The sequence below is a fragment of the Ostrea edulis genome, chromosome 4, assembly GCF_947568905.1.
Source record: "Ostrea edulis chromosome 4, xbOstEdul1.1, whole genome shotgun sequence".
Taxonomy (NCBI): domain Eukaryota; kingdom Metazoa; phylum Mollusca; class Bivalvia; order Ostreida; family Ostreidae; genus Ostrea; species Ostrea edulis.
This window is the reverse complement of record NC_079167.1, coordinates 59,327,023-59,343,102: the sequence shown is the minus strand read 5'-3', so window position 1 is coordinate 59,343,102 and position 16,080 is coordinate 59,327,023. Positions and strand designations below refer to the sequence as shown.

General features: G+C 35.1%; 1 protein-coding gene across 1 annotated transcript; it reads right to left on the bottom strand.

Annotated features, from left to right (window-relative positions):
- Positions 1-10,825: 10,825 nt before the first annotated feature.
- Positions 10,826-12,739, bottom strand: LOC130053816 (52 kDa repressor of the inhibitor of the protein kinase-like). The gene has a single exon (XM_056161410.1). It carries the CDS (start codon positions 12,737-12,739, stop codon positions 10,826-10,828), a length of 1,914 nt encoding a protein of 637 aa, XP_056017385.1.
- Positions 12,740-16,080: the final 3,341 nt, after the last annotated feature.

The window sequence follows — 16,080 nt, the reverse complement described above, 5'->3', positions numbered from 1 at the left end:
GCACCTCTGCTTTATCCAGGGGTCCGTGTTTTCCCAACTCTCTATTTTGTATTGTTCATGGAAGTTATGAGATTGATCACTGTTCGTTATCTTCACCTTTCACTTGATAACTTCAATATGTAGACGTTCTGTTTCTTATCAGGTTTTGTAGTGTAGTTCTAGTGCTAATTTACATATTTATTTAGTTTGAATTTACATGTAAATATTAGTCCCGAAAATTTGACAATTTAATAGTTTTCGTTGTTCGTGTCAATTTTAGTATATATTTATTTATATAGGAAAAGCGTCAGATCGAGTAGTAGATACGAAGTCAAATGAATAAGGATATAAAAAGTACTAAAAATGATCAACGACACGAATAATAATGAATTGTCAAATTTTCGGGACGCCCTGTCCCTTCTCCGGGACGATGGTACATTTACACATATATAAATGTAAAAACAATGAAACCAAAATACTTCTAAGACTAATCTAATTAAAATCAGATCTTATCTAACCGTTACATTGTATAAGGATCTGACAGCATTGCATTTGAGGTCATGTTATTTCACCTTTCACACTTGACCAATCAAGGGACTATTTCACTAACATGAAAGTTAATCGGTAATAATTACCGGAAAGCACGGAAGGGGGTAATCGTCGAAGATGACCAGTGTAAGTTTTAGAGAAGATCTGATTTTAATTAGATTGCTCTAAAACTAAACTACAAAGGCCTGAAAACCCCCTAGGACATTTACATATTAATCAAAGTCCTGAACAACTGAAAGACGGGGTCAGATTATTCAATGCATAACTTTCAGAAATGGTGCATTTATGCTAATATGACAATTCATATGAAAACTCTCCAGACAAATACTTTAATCAGACATAGGTCTTGAATTGCAGATTTACGTCCAACTTTCTATTCGTGTTTTTGATACAAAAAAAGAAGTGTTCAAAATCGAAATTTTCTTGAAGTCTGTTTCTTTTTTATAGCTTTGAGGCCAAAACGAATATCTAAAGGAATGCTTGTATTGTGAACTCCTAGTCTTGTGACCAGTTTTGTTTAATCAATATGATCCAGAACTCGATATTCTTGGTTATCATTTCGCCGAGATAGTTCCATCTTTATTAAACCTCAATATTCTTGGGTTGTATCTTATAGTGACTGTGAGTGTCACCATTTTAACTTGAGCACTTAACTCTTCAGCTATTCATAGCTAAAACAGGTGCTGAACTCTTGTGAAAAAGCATGAATGCTATAATAAAGTAAATGAAAAGAAATATAGATAAAGGTATGGAACAAAGTTTAATATGTCAACAGAACAGAAAGATAACATATGATAGGTTGACATATGACAGTATATGTTTAAAAGCTTATATTTTTTATAGACCAACATAATGAAACCAAATGTTAATCATAACATTGATAATGGCATACTTTGGAATTGCTCAATACAACCTGTCAATAACACATGAACTGTTAAAATCAAGGGGATATGTAAACACTCCAATTCTTTCTTTAGTAAAGGATATTTTCCAAACTACTGAAACTGTAAACAAGAACATGTAAATTATAGACATTGTAACAAAATTGGTAACATAGTAATTTCAAGTTTTTTGACATTCATTTGGTGTAGAAGTTTCCTATGCAATGAAAAATATGTACATGTTACAGTCCAACATAAATAAACACGTCCACAAGCCAGACAACCGTCTTCTCAAGTGAAACAATATGACATGAAGTGCTGCAAATTCAGGCATTTTAGAATATTATGCATATACCAGTATCTGGACAATTGACAATTGTAAAAGCATTGCTGCTGAGTAGTAATAGCATCGATATAGAACAGTGAACTATGATTGTGTAAAAAATATAATACTGTTGCAATGTGAGATTTTGAGATAATAATACAGACTGATGCCTGATCAGGGTTAAATAAATAGCAATTCTGGGTTTCCATAGCTATTTTCAGTATCACAGAAAAGGTTATAATGAGATGGACATATAAACACTCCAAACTTGTATGAAACAAGATGTGTTTGTGAAACACAAAATGCCCCAATAATGGTCAATTCCGAAGATGGCCAAAGTCACAAAGACAAATATCTTGGTAACAGTAGAAAGATCTTGTCACAAGAAATGCTCAAGTGCAATATGAAATCTCTAATATTTACCATTTAGAAGTTAAGACCAATATCAAACTTTTAAAAGTAGGTCAAATGTCAAGGTAAAAAAGTTTAGTACAAACGGAAAGGTCTTGTCCCAAGGATTACGCGTGTGAAATATCAAAGCTCTATCACTTACTGTTCAAAAAGTAGGTCAAACTCCAAGGTCAAAAATGTCGGTACCCACAAAAAGGTCTTGTCACAAGAAATACTTAGATGAAATATCAAAGCTCTAGCTCTTACTGTTCAAAAGTTATTGGCAAGGTTTAAAGTTTTCAAAAAGTAGGTCAAACTCCAAGGTCAAGGTCAAAATTGTTGGTACCCACAAAAAGGTCTTATCACATGAAATACTAGAATGAAATATCAAAGCTTTAGGTCTTGCTGTTCAGAAGTTATTGGCAAGGTTAAAGTTTTTGAAAAGTAGGTCAAACTCCAAGGTGGAGGTCACAGGGTCAAAAATGTTGATACCCATGGAAAGGTCTTGCCATAAGGAATACTCATGTTAAATATCATTTACCGTTCAAAAGTTATTAGCAAGGTTAAAGTTTTCAAAAAGTAGCTCAAAATGTTAATACACCTATTCTTTAAAGCCTTTCATCAGTGTATGCACTTTTGAGGGCATTGAAGTTTTAATTAAGAACACATCTTGTTTTATACTGTTGCTGAACTATAGAATTTAGTTTAGATATTCAGAACAGGGAATTCTAGATTTCATTGCCGGTGGAAGTAGTGATACTTTTTCACTAGTATTCAGGTGACCGATAAGGCCTGTGGACCTCTTGTTTATTTAAAAGATTAGAACGTCTGTCTGAGTCGTTTTGCATGTTTTCTTAGATATTCATATTATGCATCAAATCGCAGCAAAATTTGGACGCTAGAGTATCTTATTTGCAAACAAATCACCTTTTTTATCATTCCGGGAAAAATTACAAAAAAAAAAAAAATTCATATAAAATGCACCAGAGCTTGTATCACTCTTTCGATGGTGAAATCATACTTCACAACAGGTGTTTTAACGAGCCATTAAATAAAATTTTAGTGTAATGAGCTACCTTGTTACACGCCCATTCCCAACATGAGTGAAGGAAAACCAAACAGCGGGTTCACAAATTATCATAAATAAGTGGATTATTAACTCGTTCTAACGAGGGGTTATCATAAGAAAACAGGAATTTTTTTTTTTATAATAACCCCTAGTTAGAACGAGTTAATAATCCACTTATTTACCCGTTCTTTGTTGATCTTTTTTTGTTTTTGTTTACTTTATTCCGGGTCGTTGAGAAAAAGAACCTAAGACGTAGGCACCCTGGGTTTGTAGTTTGAGTGCTAGTCTGCTTACATTTATATCTATATTGATATTCCATCGTCCTAAAGAAAGAACAGGTCGCTCTGAAAATTTGACAATTCATTATTGTTCGTGTCGTTGGCCATTTTTAGTAATTAATTATTAGACAAATCTGCATTGCTACATGTAACACAACACCCTCCTTTCTTTAAAAAAGTGTCGGATCTAAAACGAGAAATTCATGGAAACACTTGATAAGCCACGGCACTGATCGTTATTTGAACCTCAAATTTTCGACGCCACCCCATCTTTATCAAGAGGCATATATTACATAAACAAATATCATATACTACACGCTACGAAAAAAACACCCGACAAATATTGATGATTTACATCGCTAACAAAAATGACACACTAATAGACTGAATTAACGAATTGTAAAAGAGTACTGGAGTGTGAAAACTGTTTCATCACCATGCAGCGTATCTGATAAGAATAAAATGTACTAAAAATGATCAACGACACAAAAACATGATATTGTGAAATTTTCGGGACGATCTGTCCCTTCTCCAGTACTACAGAATATTTACACAGAAATGAAAACTAAAAAAAAAATGCAAACTAGCACTAAAACTAACGTCTGTTTTGAACGAGCGTCAGAACTGAACTAATATACGTACAATAGAGAATATTACCTATCATGTATCAGCCCGAGAGCTGATATGAATTTTGGCATGTGATATTCTGTTTATCATATACAACGCCTTTTTCATGCTTAGATATTGTATATGAACGGTATAGTGTTTATGAATTTTGGCATATGATATTCTGTTTATCATATACAACGCCTTTTTCATGCTTAGATATTGTATATGAACGGTATAGTGTTTATGATTTTGGCCAGGTTGCACAAAGTGCAGCCGGCTTATAGTATTGTGAATGGCACGCGGGCGTCATTGTAGTAGGGTACCTACTTTCTGTAATCAACTCCTCTCACATCTCAATTTTGACATTCCTCCATCTTTGTACAGTTGTTATGAACACATTGAAGAAGATGTGCATGTTTCGTTTTGAAAGTGATCAGACATTTTTCGAAAAATTTACATGTAGTTGAACTTTGTCAGTTTCTAAGTATGTCTTGAATAAACATACGGTACCTATTTTTGCAATCAACTCCTCTTGCAGCATTTATTTTACATCCTTCAGACCTTGTACAGCTGTTATGGAAGCATTGAAGATATGCATGTGTATTTTTTGGAAGTGATCGGACATTGTTCAAAAAATTTACATGTAGTTGAACCTTGTCATTTTTATGCCCCCGAGACCGAAGATCGGGGGGGGGGGGGGGGGGTATTGTTTTTGTCCTGTCTGTCATCCTGTCTGTCATCCTGTCTGAAACTTTACCCTTGCCAAAATAACTTTTGAACAGTAAGAGCTAGAGCTTTGATATTTCATATGAGTATTTCTTGTGACAAGACCTTTCTGTGGGTACCAACATTTTTTTACCCTGTGACCTTGACCTTGGAGTTTGGCCTAATTTTTGAAAATTTTAACCTTGCTTATAACTTTTGAACAGTAAGTGATAGAGTTTTGATATTTCACATGAATATTCCTTGTGACAAGACCTTTCCGTTGGTACTAAACCTTTTGACCTTGACATTTGACCTACTTTTTAAAAATATGACATGGTTCATAACTTCTAAATGGTAAATATTAGAGCTTTCATATTGCACATGAGCATTTCTTGTGACAAGATATTTCTACTGGTACTAAGATATTTGTCCTTGTGACCGTGACCGTCTTTGGAATTGGCCATTATCGGGGGCATTTGTGTTTCACAAACACATCTTGTTTAAACATGGTACTGCTTTATGTAACCAACACCTCTCACAGCTTTTACCCGACATTTTTCATAATTTGTACATTATGGTTGTTATAGAAACATTGAAGAGATATATGTGACAATTTAAAAGTGCTTCTGTTTTTTTGAAAAACCTCTACATTTAATATGTCATTTTCCAGAATGTTTTGTAAAATAAGAGTTATCTAAATAATCTGGTTTTATTATAAATGCTGAGTCATCTCTTGGGTAGACTTCTTAAAAGTATTACACAATTGATTCTCTACCACAAATACTTCAGTTTATTTCTATTTCATCTGGATCCATGTACTGCTAACTCTATGATAGATGATATTAACGGCCATTTCTGTTCTTGAATCGATTTTTATTAGATAGAAATTCGGGAGCTGATCTTATAAAATATTATTCTGTTTATCAAACGCGGTTTACTTTTTTGCATTTTAAAGGAATTGGTTCACGCCCCCCTCTCCTTTTTGATGGTAAACTTAAAAATATAACTCATTTAATGTTAACAGCCAAACTTTTGACATTCTGAATGCAAAAATAAAAGCAATATTTTAGCCTTAACGTTGTTATGTAAACAAAGACTCGAGTCTTTATATGCTTATAAACAAACCAGTAAAACTTTCATTTTGTAATATAAAGCATGCTGAGTTTGCAAAGTCACAAAATTAAGTATTAGATGACAAATTTTACCTAAAGAATACTTGCAATGTGATTGATTGATGTCAATTTCTTTTGAAAACTTCGCAAACAATAACATACCACATTAAGGAATATTTGAATAGATTACGTTACTACAGTAAAAACTTTGCTTTTGTGATTTACTCTGGTAAAAACCTAGGTGCATTGATTTACTATAATGGTAATTTATTAATTTAACTATCATAAAAACTCTATAACATTGATTTACTACAGTAAAAACTTTGATACATTTGATTTATCATTGCTAAAACTATGATATGTTGATTGTTACGAGCGAATTTCAGGCTGTTATGGAGCCATTCTCGAGCTGATATGACATGGTATATGGATGTTTACATGTTGATATTTTATTTATCATATACTGCCCTTTTTCATGCTTAGACATTGTATATGAACAGTGTAATGTTTGTGATGTTTAATTTTTTGGTGTGTGTGTGTGTGTGTGTGGGTGTGTGTGTCTTTTTTCGTGATTTGATTCGGAGTCCGGTAGCTGATTTGATAAAAGTTATTTTCCTATCACATGCGGGTTACTATTTTTGCATTTTAAACGTACATCAAGGATCATGTGGTACATTACGTTACTATGGTATTTGCAAACAATAACATACCGTAATCTTTGTTTACAAAACAAATTAAAACTCTTGAAGATGAGCTTCTGCAATAATGTATAATCTTAATTTTTTTTTATGTAACGTTTTTAACATATTAGACAGTAGACTTTGATCATTAAAAGTGAAAAACAAAATTTGGAGGGAATCGTGAACAGTCCCTTTAAAGGTACATCAAGGAATATTTGAATAGATTACGTTACTATAGTAAAAACCTTGCTTCAGTGATTTACTCTGGTAAAAACCTAGGTGCATTGATTTACTATAATGGTAATTTTTTTATACATTGATTAACTATATATTTACATTTACTTTTAAATCCTTTGATGAAAAGCATTAGAAAGTTTTAATGATAATTGCTTATAACTGCAAATACGTTATCTTTGAAGTCTATTGGGCGTACAAACACTGTCGCGCATGCACATCGGCAACACGCGTTATTCAATTTGTATGCACACACCGTTGCATGCAGTAATGAGACTACATCTTTCAAAAAATAACAAGGCATTGCTTAAATATCATCTGCATGCACATTTACATGCACAAAGCATTTGCCAACCAGATAAAGATTATATTATTTTACGATACTATTGTAAATTGTATTGCTCTTATTGATAGTATGAATTATATGTATCCAAGTAATTTTTACATATCGTATGATAAAGAGTTTAAGATAAAAATTGACATACACATCACACACGCACGCGCGCGCACACACACTTCTATATGTATAAGCTTCTTAGTTACGACAAGAATCGTGGTCTTAGCACGAGTCTTTTGCTTTAACAAGTTGCATTTATCTTCATGATCCATCATTATTCATTTGCATGCGAAATTTGCAATTAATTTTACCCAAGATTGGTTAACCCATAATGATGGATGAAGAATGTACGAGAAGATATCTTGATCAGCATGGAAGCCTTGTGCTAGTGAACATTATGATGATCATATTAATGAATGTTGGAGAGGGACAGACTGTAAGGGACAATGTTAATAAATCATCACTACCATACAAAAATGACATAATCTTATGGGTACTAACCCGTGTGTTGTTCAAGTTTCTTCAACGAGTGAAAGTACATCTCAACGTCAGTCGGACTAAATCAAAATTCTGACGTCAGGCGTACGACACATTAGGCACAAATGTTGCGTCCAGAGACAAGCATGTAGGGTTAGTAGAAGTCAACAATGTTCCAAGACGGTCTCCTACGTCACGGACTTCGTAATGATACTAATAAAAACAGGCCACCAAACGGATATTGGATAAAGAACAGGTGCAACCATTGTTCCCTCAAACTCAAATAAAAGGTGGGAACATATAAGGAATATTTTCCTTTCCAATATTCTAGGAAAATACATTGCGCATCTGGTGCATCAAAATTGGCACCGTATAAGTTTTACATTGACATAATCTAAATTGGGCATATAGGAAATGTATGGTACGTCAAACGTTGTAACATTTGATCTTTTCCAATTGTAGTGCATAATTATGTCTCCCCTCTTTCAGGGGGACATATGTTGTTTTTGTACTTTCCGTCCGTCCCGTCCGTCCGGCTGGCTATCCGTCCGTCCCGAGTCATGTTTTCCGGACTTTTTTCCGTAACGGATGAATGTACAACTTTGAAATTTGGTCACAATATCTCCCTCAAGAATACACCGATCCACTGTCGCAGCATAAACCCCGTCCACCATCGTTACGTCATAGCAACAACGGGGACTCGGACCAAACTTTCGCCAGAGTTCGTTTGCTCACAACCCAAACTCTTCCACTTAGGCATTATGGGATAGCGATTTCTTAGGCCGCGTATACCGTGTGACGTCACTGTAGAATGAACAAAAAACATAACGTCAAACGTAAACAACTTTCAAAACAAGAACGTAAACATCAAGTTCATTACTTTACACAATAACTTCAACAGAGTCTCCCTACTTTTTAATGATCTTTGATCATTTTATGTTTAAAATAAAATCATACTTTTATATTAATGCTCTTAATGTCAATATCTTTAAACTTTTAACTACGAACTACTTCTTTAGTGTTATTTGCCTGCGTGATAATCGCGGAATCACAATATACAAATCTGTATATTGTACTGCGTCACATAGGAGAGGTTAGCCTAGTACCCGAGGCCTTCCGAGTGCTAGATCCGCGCATGCACTGGGTCCAGGGCAAAGAGCCCTGCAACTACTGATTTTTAACAAAACAAGACATTTTAAAAACGTTATTGGACCTATTTCTTTGTATAAGAAAAGATCATATTTTGTGATATTTAGAAGAAACATTTTTTTTTTTATGCATTTTCAGTAGGCAACTGTAAAAGAATTTGTCACTAATGTTTGACCAGAAAACTGATGGTGTCTCTAGAGATCTAAAAGTATATATTTGTTATATCATGTATTAGAAAATACTTGAAGAAATAATACATGCCTGCTTGTATGTATTTGGTTTTTTTTGTTGGTTTTTTTTATTATTATTATTAGTGCAAGTTACGTACATCTCTTGCACTGATAAATGATTGTATTGGTGGGTGGGTGGGGGGGATTATTGATTGTGTCAAGTCTATGTTTGGAAATAATACTTGATGTTAGGGTATTCTCTTTCGAGAAATGTTGACTATTTGAAGTGAAGTGCATATAACGTTAGATCTGTCAAGAACGACATTAAAACAAAAAATTAACTGCAACAACTTTTTAATTTTTCACCAAAGAAAGCAGACGATATATAGAACTTCTCTATCCGCTGGACTGTAAAAATCGGATAATATAGAGCTAATGTATACTGACAATTCAGAAATATTGTGCAAAAATGCATATTGATAAGGCTTAAACACAATCCTAATCTCAAACTCCAATGAACATTTTCATCTTTCGACGTTAGGTCGTCGCACTGCACGTCTCTCAAAACCGGATATCTATTTTGAAGGCTTATTATATTTTTACGGTAATAATCTCGCCATTTCCGGATGTTCGGTTTCGGAAAAAAATAACATAGATCTGATATTAACAAAATATATTATTCAACTTGCTCGATATACAAGAAAGTGTTTATTTTCCGTCATTTTACCTAGCCGCTACATTGAGCGAACCGTTCAAGATCTCTAGATATTGTAGGAAAATGGGATTCTTTAGTTAATATTGCAAGCTTGATTATATGTATTTATAGCTTACGATCTTTTCTCGTTATTTCCAGTCGTTGACTGACTATGTTTACATACATGTGCATATGTGCCATGTGTTATTTTTTTTACACTGGATGTTACCGGTGTTATTTATAGTTTTAATCAAAGGTTTGTATGAAAAACCACAAGTTATTAATATGATTATTGCCTACTTACGCTGATTACTTCAGTAGCATGGTGTTCATCCACATATATTTGTGTATATAGCGATTTTCTAATGTGATGAACAAGCACGTTGTTCGTGTTAGGTGCCATATTTGTTTATAAAAGTCAGAGTTAGGGCCGCGTCTATTTTTAATTGACCCGGATCTTCGGGTCAAAGTTGTTTAGGTTGCAGACGGCTGTTTTTACTACGAAGAGTGCTTATAATGTAAGTGTTTGATCTTTATTATAATTGGATTTATAGACTTGATTTTAAGTTATTTTAGTTATAGATAAACGATATAGTCCCGTAGAATACTTAGCCGGGGTTGGTTTGATGGGGATTGGGATTGTCCGGGGAAAGTTAGGGTTGACCCGTCTGTATGTGCGTTGCCCCGTCCCTAGTGGGGTTGTCCCGTCTGTTGCCCCGGACTTCAGAAAGGGTATATAAGTCAGAATCCGACAAGATTCTGGGAGATAGCTAATTTTACTTTACGAATAGGACGTTCCCAGTGTTGCCTGATCTGGACAGGGCCGTAAATTAACCTTCAATTTGGAGGAGGCAGGAAATTAGGCGGAGGTCTGGGGGCCGCCCAGGCCCCCCAGACGCTGAGCACATTTTGTGCACACTGAACACGTTTCGTGCAAAATCCTTGATTCTAGGGCCTTCTAAGATGTTACTTGACTAACTCATTCTAAAAGAAAGATTTGGAATGCTTTTTAAGGGAGGTATCATGTTCTTAGTTATTGGAAACAACATAAATTCTATTTCTTATAAGGATATGCAATTAAATAAACACGATTTCAAATACTAGTATATTGAAATTAAGCTGCATGTTTTCAAGATAAAAACAATGACATTAACATTTGTTTTTGTCCAGTAGTCGAATAGATCAAGTCACAAGTCCTCAGACTCAGGTGCAACATCAAATGCTAATTCAATCTTTCGATGACCAGATGCATCCCACCGTTTGAGTACCGCACTCTTATCAATATCACCAACGTCGTCACTTCTGTGTATTTGTAACATGGATAGGCCACATAAGCGTGATTCTGTCATTGTTGATCTAATCCAGGTTTTCAGTCTCCTTAAAGCTGAAAAAGAACGCTCGCAGCAACATGATCCAACCGGTATGCATAACAATAACTGCATAATACGTCGAATGTTTGGGTAGTAGTCCGATGTGAAACTAAGAACGGCCTCAACCGAGTATGATTCAGGAATTTGACTGCGTTGCACGAAATTTCGCCATCGATGAAGCTCCTGTTGAAAATCGTCAGGGAACGGAATGTCATTTCTATACTCCTCCATTATTATTTCTACTATATCGTCATTAAGTTTTTGGAGGAAACGTGGCATTAAATAAAATCCGAAAAGTACAGGTTTTACTTCCTCTGGGAATCTGCTGTTTAAATGGCTGATGACATGATCAATGAAAGGAATAAACAGGTTGATCCTGAAGTGTTCCTCGACGGTTTCTGCTGCGGCGTTTGCCCTGTGTCTTTGTCGTCCAGCTGTCCGCGGTTTCACGGTTATCTCATTTTCTGTAGCAATAGCAGACGCCCTTTGAAACAAATCATGAAATTGTTTGTCATAATTTGTACGAATAACGGTCATAGTTGTCACTAAAAGTCTTGCCTGCGTATGAGCCTCAACTAAATCACAATTAACTGACTGCAGTGCAATTGACAGGGGTCGAATGTATCCAAGTACAAACTGTGTAACTACGGCTACCTGTAGTATTTCAAAATTCTGAAGAGTTGTGCTGTAAACAGTTGCATCAGAGTGTCCAACTGTCTTGTTTTCGATTTCTTGTAAAATGTCAAGAACTTTAGTATAGTGTTTCAATAGCCATGTTAAAGTGTCTACGCGAGAGGTCCATCTAGTTTCGCTAAGTGTTGGCAAACATCGCTTTTCCTGATCAAAAACACGCTCTTCTTCATCATACAGCATGTCAAATTCTAAATTAGATTCTGCAGGCAGATCTAGCGTTGATTTCATAATGTTCTTTCTTTTACTAGAACCGTTAATGAACCATGTGATTTTCCCAAGAATGGCCATGAAATTTCGTACCACTGGAATATTTTGACAACTATTGACAATAACTAAATTCAAACAATGGGATCTGCAATGCACAAAGTATTTGGCGTTTGGCAGTTGTTCGATAATACGTGTTTTCACACCTGAAACCTCACCAGACATAGTTGAACAACCATCATAACCTTGTCCCCTGAGGTTGGCTAAATTGAAGCCCCATTTACGAAGATTTTCTAATATGCAATTTGAAATCGTTTTCGCATCAGTACTTTTTAGTTCAATGAATCCGCAAAAGTCTTCCGTCACTTGACTTGTCTTATTGTCTTCATAAATGTAACGAATGCAAATAGAGAGCTGGGCTTGATTTGAACAATCAGTGCATTCGTCCGCCATAACACTAAAAAAGGGAGATTGTTCACATCGCTTTAGAATGTTTTTTCTAATCTCTTGCTCACAACATAAGATGAATTCATTTTGAGCTCGAGGAGTAAGGTATTTACCATAAGGGTTTTCTTTTGAAATATGCCATTTCAATGTTTCGTCAAAGGTAGCTTTCCAATTAATAAAAAACATAAAATTCCCATCTTCTTCCGAGATTTCCTTGTTCCAGTTACCTCTAAAGGCTATATTTCTTTTACCTAGAGTGATAATAATATCAATTATAGATGTCAGAGCTGCCCTGTTTCGTTCTATTTTGTCTGACCTAGCTTTACTGATGCTTTGAGTGACAGCCGGTTTTTCCATATTAGAAATAGCCAAGAAACTGTCCCGCATTTCTAATGCTTTTGTGTGCATGTATTTTTAACTGACCCCGTTTTTCACCCATTGCGTTTTTCCAGTCGCGAAATGGGACTTGAACAAATTCCGGGTTTTGTCTTTCGTCACTTGGGTCCTGAAAGGCAATACAAGCCGCACAATAAGCCCCATCTACAGATGCGGAGTAGCTTAACCATGGAAACGTGTCTTCCCATGATCTGTTGTAACGCCGATCTTGACTATTCTTGGGATATTTGAATGATAGTGGAAGTTTGTTTTCAGGACAAAGAATGTTCCGTCGTTCTTCATCTGATAGTTGCTTACAACATAACAACGCAGGATCGGATCCTATTTTTCCTGTTTCTTCAATGCAAGAACTCTGGGGTGGTGGCGTAGTAGAACAAATAACAGCAGTACCACTGGTACTAGGAATACTATCAGTTGAACCACTGGTATCGTCTTCTTATGTTGCAATGTTGACCAAATCAGGGTTATTTGATCTGTTTGGAGCAAAATATACATCTAAGCGCTGCTGCTTCCCATGTTCTGTCTTGTGTCGCTTTGACCTATAAATATTAATTTGAAAATTATTACTCTATTCAATGAGACATGTTTTAGTCAATGCCGTAAAATAATTTCCCTGAGTGAAGAAATGAATTTTAATTTAATAAGTAAAACTGTATATAAATCAAAGTTTGGTAAAATTTACATTTTCTTGAATATGCTGGTTAACATAGCTTATATATAGGCATATAAATGAGTTTGATCTAAATTGAAAAGTTTAATGAATATCAAAGCAGATAATGAAAATTCCAATTAACTTCATGTAATTAACACTTACATATTTATCTTCTTTTCTTTAATCTTTCAAAATCGGGATTTCTCAGTTAAGAAGAACGACAGCATCATCAACATGATCAATGTAATATTAAAATATCTATGTGAACAGTTTCACGTGCATTGTTTTAAGCGAAAACAGTTATGTCGATAAATGGATCAATCGTTTGCAGTACCTTTGATGTGACAAGTGAAATGAACGCGCTAAAGCAGACGGCGATCTGAAATAACTTTTTTGTCGGCAATGTCTTTTGAAGTAGTGGAACCAATTTGGTTGATCGAAACGGAATTATGTGCACGTCTTTAAGTTAATATTTTTGATTTGCTTTCATTTTAATTTATTCTGTCGATTTCTTTTGTTTGGTATTTTTTTTTTTTTTTAATTCTAATGAACTTTAAATTTTAATTTTTTTTTGGCTCAAAAGTTGGAGGAGGCAGCTGCCTCCTCCGCCTCCATGTAATTTACGGCCCTGCTGGAGATTAATTAATTAATTAGGATTAGATTAGGTAATTACTTAGGTTAAGAATCATTCCCAGTTACCTGTGTTCAGAATTACTGGTGTAAAGTCACAATTTAATAATAAGTGTAAGATTCAGAATATTATTCATAGAAGTAACAATTCAACTAATCAATCTAAAGAGGGGAACCGGTTATTATTTTATACCAATGATAATTTAATATATGGATTTGTTGTCTTCACCTTTCATTGGTTGGGTCAGACTATAACTTAGTATTAATTCATACAATTGACACCAGGTTCAGTCGCTATAACTCTATTGTAATTGATATTGTTACGATTGTTCTTTTATATTCTGTGCATGAAGTCCCAGAAATATTTCTGGAGTATTACATTGTTGTATAACAAACTTCACCTAACTTATACATAACTCAATAAATTAGTAAACTTTACATCAGAGTCAATTTTCAAAATATTGGATTGTTGTCAAGGAAGACAACTGGTGGGAGCTACTATAAAATCAATCGCTTGGCCGTTACATAAATTTTGGTGGCAGCGGTGGGATCAGTATTTCCTATATATTGGTCCAGCGATTCGAATTCTTACGTCTCATCAAATATAAATAATTGTAAATTCTTAGGTCCCCTCCAAGATAACTAAATCACAATACTTCAGATTAAATCATGTAACCATTACATACTATAAAAATACTATAAACAAACAATTAAATAAAATAAGAATACATATAGTAACTAGATCTCCTTCAATTACGATACGTAATTTGGAAAATGCCAAGAAGTGGTAGACGCCGAAGTTGCCGGAATTCTCCTTTGCGCGTTTTTGATGAAGAAGATCATGATGATGTGAACGTTCTGAGTACTACTGAAGGTCCTGAGAAGCATAGCAAAGATATCAACGAAGAACAGATACCGAGAGATCAAGAGTCTACATCAAGACGGGAGGACAACCACAATGATCAGACTGAAATGTTGAAGTCTATATCATTAGCATTAGAGAATGTAGTAGAGGAAATAAGAGAAATCACATCGGTTCTGCTGGTAACAAGGGACGGCATTAGAGAAAATATGCAGATGGCCCAGGAAATCATGCAAATAAACCGTCAGATACTCTACAAATTGAAGGAACACAACCCTAACGATGTACGAGAAACTATACAGGCAACACATAGGAGGCCATTTAAGTATAAAGGAAACAACAACACAAGAGATTTTACAGATTCAGAATCAGAGGGGAGCGCTTCCGCAGAAGATACATAAGATAATGAAAGCTTAAGAGCACATGAAATCATGGGTACTACACGGGATGAGAAAAGCCGAACAGTTAGAATCCCTAACTTCACAGGAAAAGAGAACTGGAAGACCTGGATCAATCGTTTTGAAGATCTGGCAGAAAGAAATAGATGGTCAACAAATGTTAGACTGAACAAAATGCTACCTTGTTTCCAAGGACAAGTTGGATATTTCGTATTCGGCCAGTTATCAAGAAGAACCAGGGGTAATTACTACAAGCTGGTTGAAGAACTGGGAAATCGATATAAAGATATAGAAACTGCGAAGACCTATTCTGCACAGTTCAGTCGTCGAGTGCAACGCCCTGGAGAATCAATCAGAGATTATGCAGCAGATCTCAAATGCCTGTATGGGAAAGCTCATAGAAACCGAAACAATTCAACAAGAACCGAAGACCTATTGAGATTTTATGATGGATTACTGAATACTAAGGCAAGCTTCGAAGTCGAATACCATAAAGAGCCAAAGGATATAGATGAAGCCGTATATTACATGATGATGTACGAGGACACAAGAAGAAAACCTGGGAAGGAAGACTACAGAGAGAACAGACAGAAGATCAGGAGGACCGAACTTCAAGATTTAGAAAGTGATACCGACAGTGAACAGGAAGATGATGCCATATCGTCACAAACACGAAAGGTTTCACAAAAGTTAAACAAAGAAAAAGGCGCTTTCCCTATAGAAAAACAGGAGAATCTGAAGGGACATGATACTAATAAGACGGAAAGTCGAGAAAAGGAGAAAGAGGATC

What these genes read in the sequence shown, in the direction of transcription:
- LOC130053816 (XM_056161410.1), bottom strand. Translation starts at nt 12,739, where the DNA reads ATGCGGGACAGTTTCTTGGCTATTTCTAATATGGAAAAACCGGCTGTC.